Here is a 19,994-nt window from a genome sequence, read left to right as displayed (position 1 = left end):
TATCATTTTTATCCATTAGTCCTAATCCTTATCAAACTTTACTACACAGCTACCAGTTTAAATTATTGCATATGTGAAATACTCGTTTAATATTGGGGTAGAAAACTTTAAATAACCAACGGCTGTTAACACAGCTGGTGGGTATTCAAAGGAGGGATTTTGGCTGCAAGGGCACAAACTCTGAGCAACAATCCCTGATGTACTGTTTAAACTTGTCGAAAGATTCACTTCTTATGCTGCATTTTGGTCCTGAAACTCTTAACTGCGTCCCATTGGCTTCTCAGATGCATGTCTCTCTTTACCAGTGACTTTGACTCAATGTTTTTTTTTTACTAGCTGCAAAGAAAATCCTGTGAGCATGAGATTGACCACAGTTTTGAAAGATAAATCATTTTAATAGACATTTGATGTTTATACTCAATAAGATCGGCGCTACAAGCAATCCTTTCACAATGCAGGCAGTCACACAACCCGTGACCTTTGATTTATTGTTACTGCCACAGCACACCCATGACTAATAAAGAGACTAAGTACATCCCCTTTGAAGCATGCGACTGGCATGGCCTGACCTTTTCTGCGATTAAACTAGCAAAAAAAGATTTAGACACGCCCTGTGCGTAGGGTTGCTTGGTAACAGAACTGTACAATTTGTTCCTTCTTAATGAGGAATCATGGCTGCGTTAATGTTTGAAAATGTATGTAATGACATTTGATATGTGCTGACGAATATATGATGAGCAGAGGAGATTTAGGACACTTTGTAAAACTACTCAAACTTTTTCTTTCTGGTTGCTCTTAATCCACGAATGCACACTCCTTCAGATTTCAGTAGCGTCAGGTAAAATTGTTTTTTGTCATCGCTCTGAGGTTGTTTGACAGGCCAACAATACACAAAATCAATATTTAGCTCGGATGCAATAATGATCTTAAGGTTCTCGCCGGTGCATCTATTAGCAGATTATTCCCTGCTTCTGGGAAACTGACCAAATGCATTGGCTCGGAGTGATGAGTATGAAAGGTTGGATATGAAACATGTTAATGCTACTCTTCTCGATAAAAAAGACAAAGCCTCTGGTTACATCTGCCAAAGAGGTTGTATTTTATGTTAGGTTTGTTTGTAAGCAATATTGTTCAAAGATAATTGAATGGATTACCACAAAACTTGAAGGATGTGGTATGAGTCTGGAAACAACCCATTAAATTATTGTTTGGCTCGAGGGGCAGATCCAAGAATGTTTGTTATAGTTGCAACATTTTCACCAATTTTCAAGCAAATAATTCATGGATGCATAAAAGGGGACTATTGAACGAGGTTTGCGCTCTGCTGAGTGCCGTTATAGTTTGTTATGTTTTTACGTTTGCAACAGTTATGCTGACTTAGACATTAGTTCAATCCCCACGTGGCCGGTCATGCACCCAACATGACTCACAGATCTCCCAAAGGTGCAACGAGTATGTTTAACATGTATATTTGCATGCATCTGCGGCTTTGAAGTCACAAGGCATACTTATGTAACACTTGTGTCTCTTCAGTGCTGTTTGAGCACCGCGTGTCATAGCCTCCGTGGAGCTGGCCCAGTCTGCCTGTCTGTTTGCCACTGTTCCTGCCCTACCTACCCCCTCTCATCTCCGTTTGAGGTACCGAGCGGTGGCAGATGCCACAGAGGCCCAGATGAGCACAAGCGATGCTTCTTTCCCCTCCGTTTCTCCTCATCTCTCTCATTTTCCTCCCACTCCTCGTGCTCCTGCTCCTCAGTGATGGAAGCAGCTGTTGTTTATTCATTTACTTCTTTTTGGTAGCACATACATCCCACTGTGTTTAAGTGGCGTGCTTGTGCAATCACACATTAGCTGAGAAATGTGCTCGCACCCACATACAGCTTTTTTCCCCTTCTTATTACACCTCTCCCTCAATCTTGCTTTTGCACACTCATTGTTTGTGTCTCTACCTCTAATTAGACTAATTGACTTTTGTTTTCGGTGAAGAATCTAACTTGCCTTACGACTCCACTCCCGAGAGTGCGGCTTTTGTTTGATAAGTCAGAGAGTCTTAGCAGGAGAAAAGGCACGCAGATCAAATTGGGGGGTGATTATATTTTTGTGCAGGCTCAAAACAATTTCCCCTCTGTGCGAATGAGAGCCAAAAAGGAAATGTCAGTCTTTTCAGGCCACACACAGCCTCTCTGATCTTTACGTGTCTCTCCCCTGTCCCAGCGGATTCATTTGAATAACGCTGCAGTGTTCTTGTAATTGCAAGTTCAAAGCTCTGTCACTGCGTCCTCTCCTCGTACATTTGATTGAAAGCGGATTGCATTTGCCCGGACGTCTATGGTGAGGTTGTGTTAGTGAAAGGCATTGAGAAACAACAGTGTTGCAGGGGTGGGCCTGCTTTTGCCCTTTCGGTCTCTTAACTTATCCGACCTATCTTATGAGTGGATCCCACAAACTCGAGGATGGAGGAAACTTTTCTATCGATCGGAGGGGCGTGACTTCTGATTAAAATGCATGTAACATCCCAATAGATTAATTTAACACCATCAATCTTTGTGTGGCAATACACAAAAGAGGCAAATCCCCTATAATTGGCCCTGTCGAACCAAGCGTGGCCCCTGGGGATCTCATTTACAGCCTGCCAAATTCTCTCCAACAGTTTATACAGTAGTGGTTCAAAATGGCCCTTAATGACTGTGGAGGAAATATTGTGATGATTGGACATGCACTGTTGTAATAATAACATAAAATGAATGTACATCTCAAGGTCCATTTGTATGCATAGTCATTGACATAGAATGGAAGATTTTGGTCTCAAACCCAAAAAACACATCCTGTTTCTCTTTTTATTTATTAGTTCAAGAATCCACATGTAAAGAAGCAGTCACCCCCGTTATGATTTGTTGTAGAACAAACATTTTGCTCTGAGAGGAAATTTACCGAAACCCTAAAAATACCATGAAAAATGGCCGTGACGACGCCCATATAACGGATGATAAACTCCCGGAGAAGATGCATTTTGCATCACAGCTATTCTTTTGAATGATTTGGCTGTTGAATGTATCTATGTCTCTTTGTCGGTCTGGCATTTAGTACATGTGTATCTGTACCCTCGCTTGTCCTACATTGGGTTTTAGGTGGATGTTTGAGTTATATCTTAAAAAAACGATTGTCCTGTCACTCCAGTGCATAAATATGTGTGAGCCTGTGCATGTGTCTGGGTTTTTATCATGTCAGTGACTTACAATTCACATATAGTACACGTAAACATGCCAATCCAAGAGACGACCATTTCAGCCATATAAAGATAACATAGTGTGGCAGTATGTGGCTTCACAGGCATGATGCTTGGTCCTGTCCACTGTATATCACTATTAAACTGTCATTTAGTTGTAATAGCACCTGGCGGTTTCTGCTGTATGGCCAGCTGACTTAATGGGCTCTAAAAACTGGTTGGTTGTCAGATTAATGGTAGCCTGTCACATCCTCTAGGCCTCAAAATAAGCTCAATGCACCTTAATGACTTGCAACTGGCCACATCACTTTCTCCTTGATTAGAAAGTGTAGGTGGTTAAATTTCCAGGGTGCATCCAAATGTTGTGAGGAGTTATTCCATCTCAATGAATCTGCAGATTTCCCATTTGCGCCTCAGTGAACGTCCCGGAGAATGTGTCTCATTAGTAGCATGAAAAGGTTGTGTATTGGGTCAAGTGTTAAGCTAATTGGTGCGATGAGTAATTGCTAGAATTTAGAGTTAAGAGTTGTGTAAAGCGGCAAAGCAAATCAACTGCGGAGAGATGGAGATTTCATAACATCACCTTGTGGCTCAGTCATAGAAACAAGGCTGTGCAGTTGAGCTGTGATCATTTTACATTTACTAAGTAGGACATATCTCAGTTATTGGACTGCCTGTACAACTAACTGCTTTGATGATCCTTATCCTTACTTCCATTGTCCGGAAAACATTTTTGCCCGTCCAAGTGCTTGAGAGTTCAGGAAAACTCAGTGGTTGTCTCCTCCGAACTCTGATGAGGGTGCGCGGGATGAAAAGTGAAAAAAAGTTCATTCAAGTCGTCTTGATTCCTCCTCTGCAGGGAGCAGTAGTACAGGCGAGGAGAAGTCTGCTGTCCTGACTCCAGGTTTCACAATTATAAGAGCTGGGATCTGCTCCCTCGTGAGACACCTGATGAGGCCTCGAAGACACGGAACGTTACCTAAGCTGACTGTATGCCCTTATGTCTGTCTGGGTGGAAGTCAACAGGGAACAACCAAAGTCTGTGTTAGTGAGACTGGAGAAAAAGACACAATATAACAAGACTTATTTTAGGATAGGATTTTTAAACGACAAACCATTTTCATAGAGTAGAGTGGTGCTTGTAATCGATTTCCAGTTGGATACTGACCATTAAACTCTCTGCACGATCATCAGAATTAAAGCGGATTAGACCAGGTAAAAAACGTGCTCCGACCGAGGCTATACAGAATCAAATCTATTCTAAATCTGGTGGCTCCACTGGATATCGGAGCGCTGTAGATCACGCACCATAAAATGAGTAATTTCTCTCAGGAGTGAAAATTACTGTTCTGTCGATCAGGTGGGGAGTGGAACAAATAAAGACGGGGACTTCGACCGGAGTCGCGCGTGAGTGATAGGTGAAGTAATTCGGCACAGCGTGACAGAAAACGCTGCAGTGCTGTAAGAGCCCAACTCCTGCGGTAAACATCGCAGGAAGTAATAAGCCAACCACCGGCCATTTTTGGTGACGGGAGGAGGGATGTGCTCAGGGGGAGGACGACCTGTGGAGGTTGGATATCTCACTCACCTTCCCCGAGCAATAAACTAACTTTGGAGGTGGAGACGAGGTGGGGGAGAAAGAAGATGAGTAGGATGAAATAGAGGTGGTGAAAGCGAGAGATAGAGGAGGGCGGGAGGGGCGGAGGAGGGAGTCGGAGTTAATGGGAGCAGTGGAGGAAGACGAACATGACTAAGAGAAGGGATGAAGAGTTTGAGGGGCTGGATGGAGATGCAGGGGTGTGGAGGGAGCACACAGGTTGTATAACCAGAAAGCTGCCTCTGCGATACAAAAAATAAGTCATCAGACACTTGTGCACCCACAACGTCAGTGTCATCGCCTCCTGCTCACGACCTCCTCTCCTGTGTTACTCACTGAGCACCGCTACCTTTGTTTTCATCTGCTTTGCCAGTAATTCTGTTGGTTTGAACGTCCCTTTGGTGTGATCACAGAACCGGATCGGAAGGGGAAAATGTGGTTTTCTCTGTCTGAGCGTTGTCCCTTTGAAGGTTCAAAAGATGATATTTTCAAAAAGCGCTGAACAACCTGGCTTGTCATCATGATATATAGCATGGAGTATTAACCGCTCATGTATCTTACCCCTCGTTTCAGCTGCGCTTTATTGAACATTGACTCCTTGCTCACCGGGGATTTGCCGGGTGTTTTAATTCCTATGAACATCTCTGCTGTCAGGCCAAACGCTTCAAAAATCATGTCTCATCACCGACTCCTCCTCCCCGTGACCCTTTGTTCTCCTTTAATGAAAACGTTGTTTACTTGTCTCATCCATCTCAGATGTCCTCTATGTTTCTTAACCAAGCTGTCATGTCATATTCCCCAGGATATGATAGAATTTAATGTGGGCAGAAATGCAAATCGGTTGGACTTCCATTCAGGCGTTGAGTCCTGTGTCACGTTGTGTCTGATGGATGTGTGATCATGAATACATTTGCTGATAGTAGCCAGTAAAAGCTGTTAACCCATAAATCAATGTTCAATTTAGCTATAACTTTGGTTTGATGTCCTTCTCTCCTCAAGTGGTTAAAAAACAGCAGCTTCCAGAAATATAATATATAACAATTCTTTAAATGTCTAAAGACAACTAGACCTATATTACATATATTTTTGCTGACTTGTGTGCTTACATCATATGAATGTTTCCTACAATGTTCAAACCCAGAGAAATTTCCAAATTTACTCAAGGTAATGGGACGTTTCGATTTGGATGCCTTGTAGTTGCGTCTTATCTTCTTTACCCGTGACTTTGTCCATTTCTGCTTTCGCGCAAATCACATACAACAAAGCCAGTTATCAGGTCTGTTGTTTTTTTTATTCCACTGTTTGTATTGTTTTGCAATGTAATCAAACCAGGTCTTTTGTTATTGTTGATTGAGAGACCCCTAGTGGCCAAAGTGACCCCGGCACTCCAAAAGTTGACATTTTTAAAATAATTTATAATAGCTCCATAGTTAAATTTTTTTGAGTTTGATAAATCAGAATCAATGGTGTTGTGTTTGGAAAAGTCACACATGTGTAGCGGTTTGGAAACTCCAGAGTCTTATCTTTTCCCCCCCAAACTGCAGCTCTGTTGAGTCCCACCCATTCGTTTGTCCCTGAGGGGCTGCACAGGAACTCTGTGTGTAGTTCGCAGTCACACACACACACACACACACACACACACACACACACACACACACACACACACACACACACACACACACACACACACAAACCCGACCACTAGATGATTTCAGTTTTGAGAAATATCCATCATCTAGCACCAATCAGTGGCGTGTGTACCCTGTGTGCCGTTTGAGTGGCTTATTACAGTGACATAGTATTTATAGTCATTAAATTGAGACAGAGCGCAGTGGGAATGCGGGTTGTGGCCATCGATCCAAACAAGGTTCAATCAACGGGAAGCAAATCATATATAGATTTTTTAACAGTAATGAAGGTCTGATTCTCATCCAGTCGTCATCTGAAAATCCCAGCTGGCCGATCCTGCAAGATCGATTTGGCAAGTTTTTTTGAGGGGGCACAGAAACTGTCAGATCATTTCATCCCTGCAAGCTCTGAGCTGGACCCCCGACCATCGGGGGCCACTCCTATCGGGGCGACTCTTCCCCGCCACTGAACGATGTGAACTCACAATAAATTGTCTTGCAGACGGCGGGAAAATAAATGCCGCTCCAGAGCTGAACTGCGAGTCTGAAACTTCAATAAAAGGCAGCGGTAAACAATATGTGAGTGGGTCAGTTTTTCACAGCTCACAGTGTCCAGAGATTTTGAAGTTATCCTTTTGTTGTTCTGAATTGTGTTGTTGTTTTCCTGCAGTTTGTCACTTGAAGGCCAAGAGAATGTTTGAAGTTGAGGGTGAAACTCAGGGTAGAATTAATATTTTTGAAGCGAATTTATCCGGAATGAGTCACCCTTTTTTTTTCTTCTTATTTTTAATCCATCTATAAAGCTATTGGGTTGATATAGAGAGTATATTTAAGAGGACGTGTGGGTGGTAGAGGTGATGTTGATGAATTTGTAAATTCCATGGAATGTGTATGAACACCAGGTGGATTTTATGGGCTGGTATCAGACTCAGAATTTTGTTGAGGTTGGGGGCAGAGGATCTGTTTTCTCTGGCTCCTAAACAAGCAATTCATATGACTGGAAAACAACCTAAGGTAATCTTGTCATGGCTTCGTAACTAAACACTTCCCTTTCTGCACATTTATCGGTAGTGGTGCCTTCTTGAGGGTATTCCGATGATACCATCTGTGCTTTTTTACTGATATTACTGTCTCTCTGGCTCTTCCTTCATTTGTCTTTATTCCCTTTTTCTTGTTCATTCACTTAAACATGTCCTAATTCATCATTGTCTCTGTCCAAACATCAGTTTCTTCATGAGTCCTGCTCCAGGCCAGCCCACAGATCATGGCCATCTGCCGTCTTTATAAAATGTTGATGACGCCTGCTATTTTCTTCTCGGGGGGCCTGTGACTTTCTTACATGTGCAACATATTGTTTGTGATTTAGTTTTTCTATCCACACATTCAAAGTTTTTCCGTCTTTAAGTTTCCCACCAACTGGGACGTCTTAGTTATGATGTGTGACGGCCTATTATTTTGCCATCAGTCCGCACGACGGTCCTTTTTCATTTATGTTCACACTCTCGTCCTCTACAGCCAGAAATAGCTCATTCGTTAGCGCGGCGCACTAATTGGTCCAGTCACCTAACCTTTCCAGGCCTGGTTCCTCCCTATCCAACACAGCAGGTGCGCGGTTTCATGCGCTAATTGTACTCGCATCCCGGCCCGTGGTGGAGGCGACAGCAGCTTCAGAACCAATCACGTCACTTCTACTGTAGTGCACTGAGGCTACATGCTGATAGACCACCCACCATGGGCCCGATTCTCAGTTCCCGGGAGGCAGAGCACTTCAGATAGTTGTGAGGAGGCGAGCGAAAGTGAAAGAGTGATAAAAGGAAGAAGGGAGGGGCAGAGGTCTTTGAACGCCGGTGACGAGCAGGATGATAAGAAGTTAGAGCGCCCCCCGCAGACCTCCGGTTTCCTCAACAGTCAATAACCAGAAATCCATTTGGTTAAAAAGGTCCAGGAAGTAATCATTTTTCATTGGCTTTGTGTTGAACCCAGAGTAGTAATAACATTTCATGAAATCAGACCTAATTCATCCTGTTTCTTTTGCTGTATTTAAATACGCATTCTTAGGAAATAATTACATGCAATCCAGCACCCAAGTGTCTTGTAGACTCAAAATCTCAAAAGCCTCTCCAGAATCAATAGCTGATTATTGGGCAGCAGCACACAGCGCTCCTAATCAATTTCAATTTGCCGGTTTAGGAGCTTGCATATGAATTTCTGGATGTCCTCTTGCGTATGAGGATGTGAATCGTGGTCCATTATTCGACCCGTGGAATAAGTTATCGGTGATCGGCGTGACCTTTGACTCGAGTTATCGTCTCTAATGGCAGCTCTGTCACATTATTGAAGGTCAGGTGTCAATCGAGTGTCCGACAGTGGCTTTGTAATGTGCATGACGACAGTTGAGAGATTCAGGGACATGCTTTATTGCTTTGACTTTGCTCTTCGGGTCATGTTGATTTCCATTACACTTAGCTTGCTCTTGTTTTGTCTTTATGTTATCGTGGTTTTGATCTGGACTCGAAAGGACACACTGATGGGAACTAGATAGAGTCATGTGGACAGGCTTTGCCAGATACAAGTATTTCCTCATGAACTCTGGGACTGCAACATGAGGAGCATGAATTCTTTGTGCAGATATATATAACCTATTTCTATGTGTTCCAGGTACATTATATACTTTATCAGGGAAACGGAAGTTCAGATGACTCAAATGCTATTGAACTTCAACATTTTGTCAAAGCGGTTTTATTCATCTATTATATTTCCTCCTTTCATCCCACTAACTAACAATTATCCTGCGAGCTGCGCTGTCCTTGTGCTGACAAAAGCAGAGCGGGTTACAGGATGTAATGACTAAGGCTCTTCTCCTCTCTGGGATTGTACTCTGCAAGAAAAAGAAAAGGCTTACGTTGTTTTGTTTGAGTAAAACTCCACTCACAACTGTCGTCTGAATGCAGAGCGCCGGACCTTTAACGCACAGGAACAGTTCTTTCATCTCTGCGCCCCCCCACTACGATTTGTTCCACAGTTTGACTCGTTTGTTTTGCTGTCAAATGTGCAAATAAGAGCTACTCTGTTCTCCAGTCCACACACACACACACACACACACACACACACACAGCAAACACGCAAACACATGCAAACACATATCAGGGCCCTGATCTCCCCAGAACGACGCTGCCCTCCTAACAGGAAGAGGAGTGTCACTGATAACCTGGGGGCACAGGAAGTGATCTCATCGGATGTGGCCTGTTTGAGGACCTGCGAATTACTGTGGAATGCTTCAGCCACATTGATTTTTGTCAGATGCTATACACTGCAGTGGCAGAAAACCTGGATTAAATGTAATTGAATGAATCTTTGATGAGCCGACTGGGGAATAGCGACTGAGCTTTAGTGCTGAAAGAGAGCTCGGCTGTTAGTATTGGGCTCAGGGGGTATTTGTGTCTCTCTGTATGTCCCCATGTTTGTCTTTGTTTGCTCACGCTGGTTCACTTGCTGTTTGTGATCTTGCGATATGCTTGTCCAACTTAATTTCGACAGTATGGCCCCTGCTCCCTCTTGACATCATCTCAGACAGAAAACTGTTCTGCTTCCTTCCTCCTCGCTTTTTGCTGTTGCTCCTTGACTCTTTTCCTTTTTTGGCAGTTTTCTCACTACTTGGGTTTTAAAAGGCCAAACTGTTTTTAGCAACACTTGAAAGTATATATTTTTTTAATCTTATTTGTTGAAATCCTGATAGCCATTAATTGATAAAGTTGTTCCGAATGAAATGATTGGCTGGTGCACCTGTCTGTCTCTAGCTGACGTGCCAGTTAGTCAGAAGTTAGCGAGCGAGTCATGAAAAGTCAGCCTCTAACAGTTGTCAGTCAGAGCACCTTCAAGTGTTATGGGGCCATGTTTTTAACAAGAGGGCTGATGAGGTGGGGTGGAATTTATGTGTTGCATTTCGGTAGCCTGCTCTTGCTAGCTTTAAATGATATTAATCTACAAACCCTACCTGGCCCCTCGTTGACATAATTATCTGTTACACAAATAATTTGTCAAAGATTTCCATGGCTTTATAGTATTAAATCTTTATTGGAGCAGCAAATCAAAGTATTGGTACATAATCCTTGTTTTGACTCCATGTTTGGTCTCCACCAGCTCCTGAGGGAAATACTGTATCTGGGTCATTAGCTGCTTATTGCTTTTTAAGTTGCACTCTGCATTCTGGTGTCTGGTGCTTAGCAGGTAGAGAACATAGATTTTTTTTCACCAAAGAAATGAAGGTTGATGAGAGTGAACCAAACAATGAGCTCATGCTGAAACTCTCGGCAGATCAGAGAGGAACCGCAGAGTTGTTGTTAATTCTCTGTGGGTTCATCGCTCCATTAGCAATGCTGTCCACATTATACATTGTTAATCTAAGAATATTGATTTTCGTGGCGCTGTAAAGTTTTAACTTAACTTATTGGAAGGCTGAGTCAGTCACAACAAGACTGACTAAACATGTGCAGCAGGAAAAGTTGAGCAACCAAAGCATCGATGGAGAGGACAGAATTATAACTATTTTATCTTTCCGTCTCTGTTTACTCTCCTTCGCTCTCTTCCAGTTTCTTTCTTCCAATTCTTTTGCTCGGCCTTGTTGACATTTTAATATTTTATCGTTTGTTTTAGGATGTTGTTTTCCCTTGTCCCTCTCTTGGTCTTATAGTGTTGCTCCTCTGCTCTTGTTTTCACTCTCTCTTTCTCATCGTATTCACTTAACTTTATTTTTCTCTTCTCCCCTCTTTTTGCCTGCAGAGTTGGAAGCGTTACATTCTTACCCCTGTAATGGTCCTAATCCACTTAGCTTAGTAATGTAGCCCAACATTAACCCCCACGTATCCTGCGATGAGCTCCATTTATAGATTTGTGTGTTTACATCCTTAATAAGCCAAAGTATCAAAACCCTTGGTAACTTAAAGTTGTCATACTTTTTATTACTTTAAATCTTAGCTTCAGCTCATTGGTGAATTAGTTATGCTCATCAAATGTGCCAATTCCAGCCAGTTCATTTTACATCCTTCACTGGTAAGCCCTCAAACAGCATGTATTTGTCAGCATACATCAGAAACGCAGTTTTAGGGGCCTTAGGTATGTAAATATTTTTAATCAGCTAAGCGCACTTCAAAGTCTTTGTCCTATGAATATGCAACACATTGTTTTGTTTTTTCCCTCTCTCTTGACAGCCATCTGTCTGCACGTCTTTGATGCACACCACATGTTTCCACTGCTGTTCCAAATGCCAACACACACTCACACACTCACACACATCCAGGTTTAATATATGGAATGCATTTTATCGCCTGCACCTCTTCAACATAGCCCTATAGACCACAGCAGGGATCCAAGCCCCTCAAACCATGTTATATACATTTATTGAGTTCAAAGAGTTGTGCTTTAGTTTATAGAATTAATTTCAGGGCCTGTTTAATTCAGTTCTCTGCAGACAGATGGGGTTTAAATTGTGAGATCTGAACTATAACAGGTTTTTAATTGATTCAAATTCAGGAATAGAGGTTTACACCATCATCACAAACTTCCGTCTTCTTCTGTTTGCATCACTCCTCATCTAAATATGTTGAATGCTACCAGTGTAGCTCTGCAAGTTTGGAACCCGCCTCTCACTTTCCTTTTTTTTTTTTTAACCCTCCCAAACATCCTTTTCCGTTTTATTCCTCTCTTCCTGTCTTGTTGCACATTCTCAATTCCCAATTTCTTTCGTTCATCCCTTCCATTTTGCAGCCATTCTCCGTTCAGGCCTTTCTGAATACTGATCCTTGTTCGATCGAAACCTTTCTCTGAAACTCGTTCTACCATGCTGTCTGCTCGCACAGGCCTCAGGAAGTGGGTGTGTAGTGTGTTGAGTTAGTTGGAGGGCGAGAGAGAGGGAGAGAGAGAGAGGGAGAGGGAGAGAGAGAGATGCAGAGAGAGGAGGGGAAAGGGAGGATACTGATTAAAATAATAAACAGCTGTGTGAAAGAGTGGGACGAGTGGCCGGAGAGAACGGGAGCAACATAGGAAGGAGAGAGAGGGATGGGGAGAGTGTTTGTGTGACCCCAGAGGGAATCAAAAAGTGAAGAAGAAATGTAACTTTTTAAGGAGTTGTCTCGTGCCAGGAGAGAAGAAAGGATGGGATGACAAATAGATCAACATTTACTCAAGAGGAGAAGAGATCAGCGCTCCAACTGAAGAGAAGTTGGCGAGTCGGACCGGCTGCCCAGGATCGAGACGACGAACCTTGAGGCAGCTCCCTGCCAACACGTGGTTCCAGAAAAAGAAGGAGGCATTCTTTGACTTAAGTGGCCCAGTCATGGCAGTGATTAGGGGGGTGTGATAGAGCGAGAGCAGACCGGAGTTGGAGACCTGGGAGCCGGGTAGGAAGGCAGACACTGAGGTAACTTTGTCTCCTTGAGCCCGTGTTACCTTCACTCAGGGGAATGAGAGGGCAAACCATGTGCCTCTTTGTTTGCGCCGTCTCTCCTCTGTGAAGTGTGTAGGGCTGTGTGACTGACGGCCGGGGATAAGGTACTTTTTATCTGAGCAATTGAAAACAAACGCCCCAGCCCTGCCCAGGGTTGGACTGCTGGACGATGTGTAAACAGCTTCCTTCATGCCCAGAGGGGAAGTAGAGGAAGGGAAGCGTAGCAAAGCTGAAGGAGAAAGCCAGACCTGTCCTCGTCATCTTGGCGTTTTGCATCAGCCTGCCTGTCCCTCAAGACACAAACCGTTATCTTCAATTTGCAGACCTCCGCCCAAGATTTGCTGGATTTCCCTCCCAGCTTCAGTGCCCCTCTCCGGGCCAAAGGAACTTGGTTTCCAGCCTCTGGCTGCCACTTTGTCAGACCTCCAGTGGCACCGGTCGTCCTGTTAATCCCAGTCCCGGCTCTGAAGCATGACTGCAGGGTAGCTCTCACCCCTAACTCGGCTGGCTGCCTGCCCAAAGAGGATGCTACGAGCATGTGGTGGGATTGGGCGAGCACTCACACCGGCATGCATGCACAGGTGCTGCCAAGGGGTGTGTGAAATGTGTAGATCGCCTGTTTCGGGACCACGACCTGGATTTGGCCGTCTTGTGATTGAACATTTTTCAACAGCTGGGTTTCACTGTAGTTGGATTCCAGATTCTTCAAACTTTGGATTTACCATTGATCTTGGCCCTAACCTCGAAGGTTTTGACCATAACCACTGGAGGACTTACCCATCTGTCCCGTCTCCTCACCAACCTTTTACCTGTGTGACAGAAGTGAAGATGTAGACCGTGGGAGGAGTCAGAGCACACGCTCCAATATGATTGGCTTGAACTTCAGCTTGCGGGATTTTCTCGGAAAGTTTGAACAGGTATATATCTTCGGAGTTAAGGACTAACTTTCTATGACAGCTTGTTCTTGGCCTGTCGGTGACTTATGAGTTGCTGTGTACCATTAATGCAAATACAGCCAAGATTCACCCTGGTCTCCGTCGTGTTTGAAGTTGTGATCTAACGTAGTCAGCTTTATGAGGTCTGAGTCATTATTGGACTCATTAAAATGGAATAATCTGTTCTGTCCTGCTATGCTACTTATCAGGGAGTGCTACCATGCAGAGAGAGAGAATTAATATAGGATGAAAACCAGAGTTGAATTAAGCCTGATTTGTCAAAGTAGACCTTTACTGTAATTGTGTTTTCTAGAAATATGGATTAGCCCTGCAAGGCCACTGTTGTTTTTCAATATAAAACACCTACTTTGGGTTAAAGGATCAAAAACAAGACATTAAGTTTGTGTGTATTTTACATGTATTTAATGTTTTATACTCCATAAAGCTATAAAGTACTTGTTGTAACTTTGATTTCCAGGCCTAGATCCAACAAACTCCAACACTTTTTACAATGTGCATGTGATTCATTTTTACCTACAAACCCACACGTGCACATCTGTATAGTGATTGTGTTTTAGCAGATCAGAGAGGCAGGGTTTCACATGACTTAGTAGCCGACTGTGTTATGAGTGCTCATAAATATGTGTCACAGACTTCAGCATCTTCACAGTTGAGTTTAAGGCTCCCTAGCTTGTTTTTTGTGAGTGTGTGATTGCAGATAGAAACCAGAATGGCACTCAGCAGAGCGCATGCCTCCACCAAGGCCCAACAGTCCCCTTGAATTCAATCAAGCTGCACGACATTTCACACACTGATAGATACCAGTTCCTGTTTGTTAACTCAAGATCCCTGGATTATTCCCTGAGAAAATAGTGAAAATGTTGAAAAATGCATATTTATCTGGCAATGTTAAAGAAAGCGAATAAAAAAAATTCCCTGATCCACACCAAAATTTAATGGGTTCTTCCCTGACCTATAGAATATCTTATTAATACGTTTCTGAGGAGTTCAGTTTTTTTGTGTAATCTTGCTTGCATACAAACCGAGAGTAGTGAAAATGTAACCTCCTTGGCAGAGGTAATTAAAAAACACAAATTTGAGATTCTTTAACTTTAGACTCTTTTGATTTGATTTTCTACAATAATCAGTGACTAAAACTAGAATAGTGGCATTTTGTAGTTGACATGGTGAACTGTGCCATTCAAATGTTTATGCTTAGTCTGTGTGTGTGTGTCTGTTAGTGTATGAGAGAGTGAAAGTGATCACACAGAAGTAGCTCCGGATACAAGTTGACATATATAAACCTCCAACTTCAAGTGGTCTTTCAGTGGGTGAAGTTAGATTTAAAGGGGGCTTTTGTAAATGAATATACAGTGTGTGCCTCTATATGACCGCTCCGTCTGTGGCTCCTCTGTCGTGAGTGCAGTCAGTGTTACATCCAGGGGAAGTGCAAGTGCTAAAAGAAAAACAAAAAGGAAGCACTCGGGTAATGACTTGAAACGCAGCCAACAGGCTCAGTGGCCCGAATGACTTTCTGTTTTTTACTTTTCTGTAATTTACTTTTTGTTTGCCTTTCCGTCTTTCTTTCCTTTTCTCTTCCGTCTGTCTGTCTCTCACTCTCTTTCTCTCATCTGTCGCCTTTCAGAGGAATTTGATTTGTGTCAAAAAGGCAGCAGACGATTCCCCTGAAGATCAGAGCAGAGGGATTTGTCTCAGCCTTTTGTAAATACCTATTGGCATTCAGTATATTACATACACTGCTTCAGATGACTGTGGCAATTGACAGTTGTTTTGTGTGTCGTCCCATTCTACTGTGGCTGGACTTTGGTTTGCTTTTTTCAAACAAGTTTTCCAGAGTAGCTCATGTGTAGTCACATGTTCCGCTTAACGTGCACATGGTATGTGTTGTCATGTGCATCTTACTCCCATTCTATCTGTGTCTACCATGTGTTTGTGTGTGCACCAGTTCCCATTGCTTTACACTTTATTTTTCCCCCCTGGAACAAAATGTATTCAATATTCTATTCAAATAACATTTTTTTTTACTCGGGAGGTTTAATTGAAAGTTAATAAATGTATTTTTATTATTGATAATTTACTCCTATAATGCAGACTCCAAAATTAAAACCATGCAGAGACATTATTAGTGTTTCCCTAGATAGGGCAGTAATTGTAAAATGAAACCCAGTTAATTGCATAATTTCCAATCTGAGAAGGATACGCAACTACAGGCACCAGACATCAGTCATTTCTTCCAGTTCTATTAATGTTTTTTTATTACTGTTGCAACCTATAGGCGTCATTACCCTTATCCACACGAATCTTTCCCATTTGCACATCTGCTGCAGGTGTTGTAACACCCAGCCGTATGGTCGTCTCTTCATCTGCAGTTGAAATGGCTTAAACTGAGGGTTGTCCCAGTAAAGAGTTGGAGAGGGAGGGAGAGACGGAGGAGAAAATGGAGCAGTTTCACACATCTAAAAATAACACATTTGACAGGATCCTCTTCTTGCGTCAGCCCCCCTTGTGGTTCAACCCTCACACACACACACACAAACTCTCACACACACCCTTTGAGATATGGTTGTGTAATAGAGCCGCTGTGTTCAGGACTCACACACACGGAAAAAATTGTGCTCTGTCACATTATTGCATGTGATGGACTCCTGGAGCCACATACACATTTTTTTTTTTTAGAGTAGCTCTGCATTACATTAGAATTGCATACTGTATCCCAGCATTTAATTAGCTAAGCTTGCTTTGGAGTAGCCGTGGCACAATCTAATTGCGCTCTAGTACGGATGTTGAACTTGCTCTGGGACGTGCTTCAGGTCGGGGTCGGGCCTTTCCGACTCAGTGAAAATGTAGAAGTTGAAATATTTTCTTGTCAAAAAAGTCAAAAAGTACCTTGAGGATGTTTCATGAAAATATAAACTTCTCTGCCCTCTGGATATATTGCGAGCAGTATACCGTGAACTCCCCCAAGACTAGTCCAATGTTATTTTCGGTTCATGAATAATCAGTTGTGACAGCGTAGAAGACTGTGACATCCAATTTTGGGTGTTTGTGATGCAGACTTACTTTTTTGCCGTCCCGTCCGTGTGCACAGAAACTTTACCCCGAAGAAACGGTCGGCTCTGACAGTTCCTCTGTGTGTTTGCAGGACATTCAGGCTGAGATCGATGCCCACAATGACATCTACAAGAGCGTGGACGGGAACAAGTCAAAGATGGTCAAGGCTCTGGGCAGCTCGGAGGAAGCCGTGTTCCTCCAACACAGGCTGGATGACATGAATCAACGCTGGAGCGACCTGAAGGCCAAATCAGCCAACATTAGGTCAGTGAAACCAAAACTTTGAAATAGAAATGGATTTATTTTTCTTTTCTCGCGTGTTTTGGGTCAGGCTGCTTCGCTGCTCTTTTGCTGCTCTTAGAAAAAAAAAACCCCACATCATGATTGTGGAAATGGTTCAAGTAGGTCTCATGCTTCAGTTTCATATTTTACACAAACAGAGAATTGTGAAAGTTAGTTTAAGAGAGAAAGAATGATTCTCAAAAGAAAAGCTCTGAAGAACTGAAACTCTGAATTCCATTAAGTACTTGACCTCCAGGAAACCAGAAATATTTTTTTATACTAACACATTTCGAGGATTACTCTGAGTCTCTGTTACATCACAAATACACTGTGCTCAACTCTTAATACTTCCTTATTATTTACTGGACCATGCAGTATTCTTCGCTCATGAAAAGAAAACATTGATGGAACATGACTTTCATGTGTTGGATTCATGGAAAAACCACATTTGTCCGATTTCCCATACATCTAAGCTGGCGCCAGAGGGATAAAAAAACAAAAAAGGGACCTGACAGTTCACATAAACTTCTGAGGACACAGACAGCGCTGCGTCAGCCACAACCTTGGCATCAATAAATGTGATTGGTGATGGCTGGCAACGTGGAGGGTGACGGAAATGAAGGTGGAAGTGAAGTTGACAAGGGCCAGATGGAGATGTTCAAAGACAAAGTGGAGGAGGTGAGGGTAAGAGAGCGGTGGCACAGGAGCCCGACGGAGCCACAGGGACAAGGTGAAGGGTTAGGGAGAGTAAAGAGAGACTGGGGGGAAATAAAAAATAAAAAAAACTGTGCTGGAACTTGTACGGCTTGAGTGGAATGTAATAAATGGGTGTTAGTCAAGGTCAGACAGTGCAGACAAAATAGGTTGGACTTGTTCCACAGGAAGACAAGTGAGAGAAAAAATTGACAGTGAGAGGTGTGTGTGTGTGTGTGTGTGTGTGTGTGTGTGTGTGTGTGTGTGTGTGTGTGTGTGTGTGTGTGTGTGTGTGTGTGATGTGTGTGTGATTGTGTGTGGTGGTGCGCTGCTCTGGATGTTGATTGTATACAGCCCATTATGCCTTAATTGCACTACATGTGTAATTAAGGCTAACTCGGCGAGTGGCAATAGGAGGTCTCTGTGCACAGTGTTCAGATATATTATGCCCCGAGGAGAGCAGGAAAACAAAAGCGCTTATCAACACATATTGCATGCTTGGTACCACCCACACAATTAGCAGCCAACTGTGTTTGCTTTTACAAATAACATTTACTCCTGAAGGGCAGCAGCCGCTCTGGAGTGGTCAACTGTGAGGCTTTTTATCACGGTTTGGTGGTGATAAAAACTTTTTGGTTGATTTCCATGAGCTGTATGATGAATTTAAGTGGCTCTACTTCTGTATAAAAAGTATTAGCCTTGCATAGTTGCCCAGGTTACTTTTATATTCATGTAAATCTGCATATCATGAAAAGCATGTTACTCATGAATAGAATGTAGGTATAGTTATATTTCACCTCGATGCTGTTCATTGTCAGAGCGCACCTGGAGGCGAGTGCCGAGCGCTGGTCTCGTCTGCTGGGCCTCCTGGAGGAGCTGTGGAGGTGGATCTGCATGAAGGACGAGGAGCTGGCCCAGCAGATGCCCATCGGAGGAGACGTGCCCATCTTACTGCAACAGCAGAACCACTGCACGGTATGTACCACGGCCGCAGGCAGTGTTCCTGCCACGCTGTAAACGATTCATCACACCTCTTCTCTCATTGTTCTCATCCAGCATCCAAAATGTGTTCTTGAGTTTTTTACACATTTTTGGTCATATTCTCATCCTGATGCATTAAGTACCATTGTGAATTGAAGGCCCTTACAAGGTTTTACATTTTTTACTTACTTTGCTATAATCATAATGTTTTGGTGGAGAAGTTTATCGTTCACTGTTGACTCATGTGGTTTGAACAACCTGAGAAGGGCTCTAACCTGCCCAAATAAAGAGGAACACCCAAATGTGGTGTGCAGACGTCAAAGTAGCGTTGGGCTATAAAACAATATCTATTATTATCACAATATACTTTTTCAGCAATAACCATATAACGAAAGCCCATTATACATTAATATTGCTTATGCATTGTGCAATTACAGTAAAGAAGTATAACACAATGAATCTATGTCAGATTTGTAAAATGTATCTTAAATTAAAACCACAACCTTCACTCAGGAGCAACCTTAAACCCTAAAAAAATAATTATACGATGTTTATCATTATAATTGTCTATCGACTGATGTGAAAATGTTTATAACTTTGGCCATATCGCTTTAACTTTGCAATGGTTCTACTAAAAGTCCTGACACCGGCATTTACAAAAGCAGGAACACTAAACTAAGCCATCGTTCACTGTTTTATTTATACCTGTGCCTGAGTGTGTGTGTATATATTGACAAATACACACTTATCACTCTGGTGATTGCTATCTGCATAATTAAGCATCAGTCTGCGGCCAGACTTTTATAATCACAACAGCACTGGCTTACGCTGATAAACAGATATATGCTTCGAGGACAAAGAACCTTACAACAGACAAAACAATCTATAACGTTCCAGACTGTATTTAATAACCCAGACAGCTGATTCACAATATTTTATAACGCTGTTGCACAGTCTCATGTTTAATAACCCTCCCGTACTGTATTCAGTTCCTACGCAAATGCTGAACAGTTGAAGCCACAAGAAGACACTGTGACATTATCAAGCATCAGGCTCATCAGCGCTGCGGCTCCAGTGCATCAGTTAAACTACACGTCGCAGCAGTCGGGCCTGATCACAGCTTTGTGTTTTTATGTGT

At 42.8% G+C, this 19,994-nt stretch overlaps 1 protein-coding gene across 5 annotated transcripts in view; it reads left to right on the top strand.

Moving 5' to 3' along the window:
* The window catches only part of utrn (utrophin), a 174,061-nt gene that overhangs the window by 83,874 nt on the left and 70,193 nt on the right, over positions 1-19,994 (top strand). For all 5 annotated transcript variants that reach the window (XM_035143484.2, XM_035143485.2, XM_035143482.2 and 2 more), the window contains 2 exons: positions 16,992-17,164; positions 18,694-18,850. In XM_035143484.2, coding sequence (XP_034999375.2) covers positions 16,992-17,164; positions 18,694-18,850 — 330 coding nt within the window. The remainder of the gene's footprint in view (positions 1-16,991; positions 17,165-18,693; positions 18,851-19,994) is intronic.

This window comes from Hippoglossus stenolepis, chromosome 20 (genome assembly GCF_022539355.2).
Source record: "Hippoglossus stenolepis isolate QCI-W04-F060 chromosome 20, HSTE1.2, whole genome shotgun sequence".
NCBI classification, from domain to species: Eukaryota; Metazoa; Chordata; class Actinopteri; order Pleuronectiformes; family Pleuronectidae; genus Hippoglossus; species Hippoglossus stenolepis.
The sequence above is the reverse complement of the archived record's forward strand: the minus strand, read 5'-3'. Positions and strand labels throughout refer to the sequence as shown.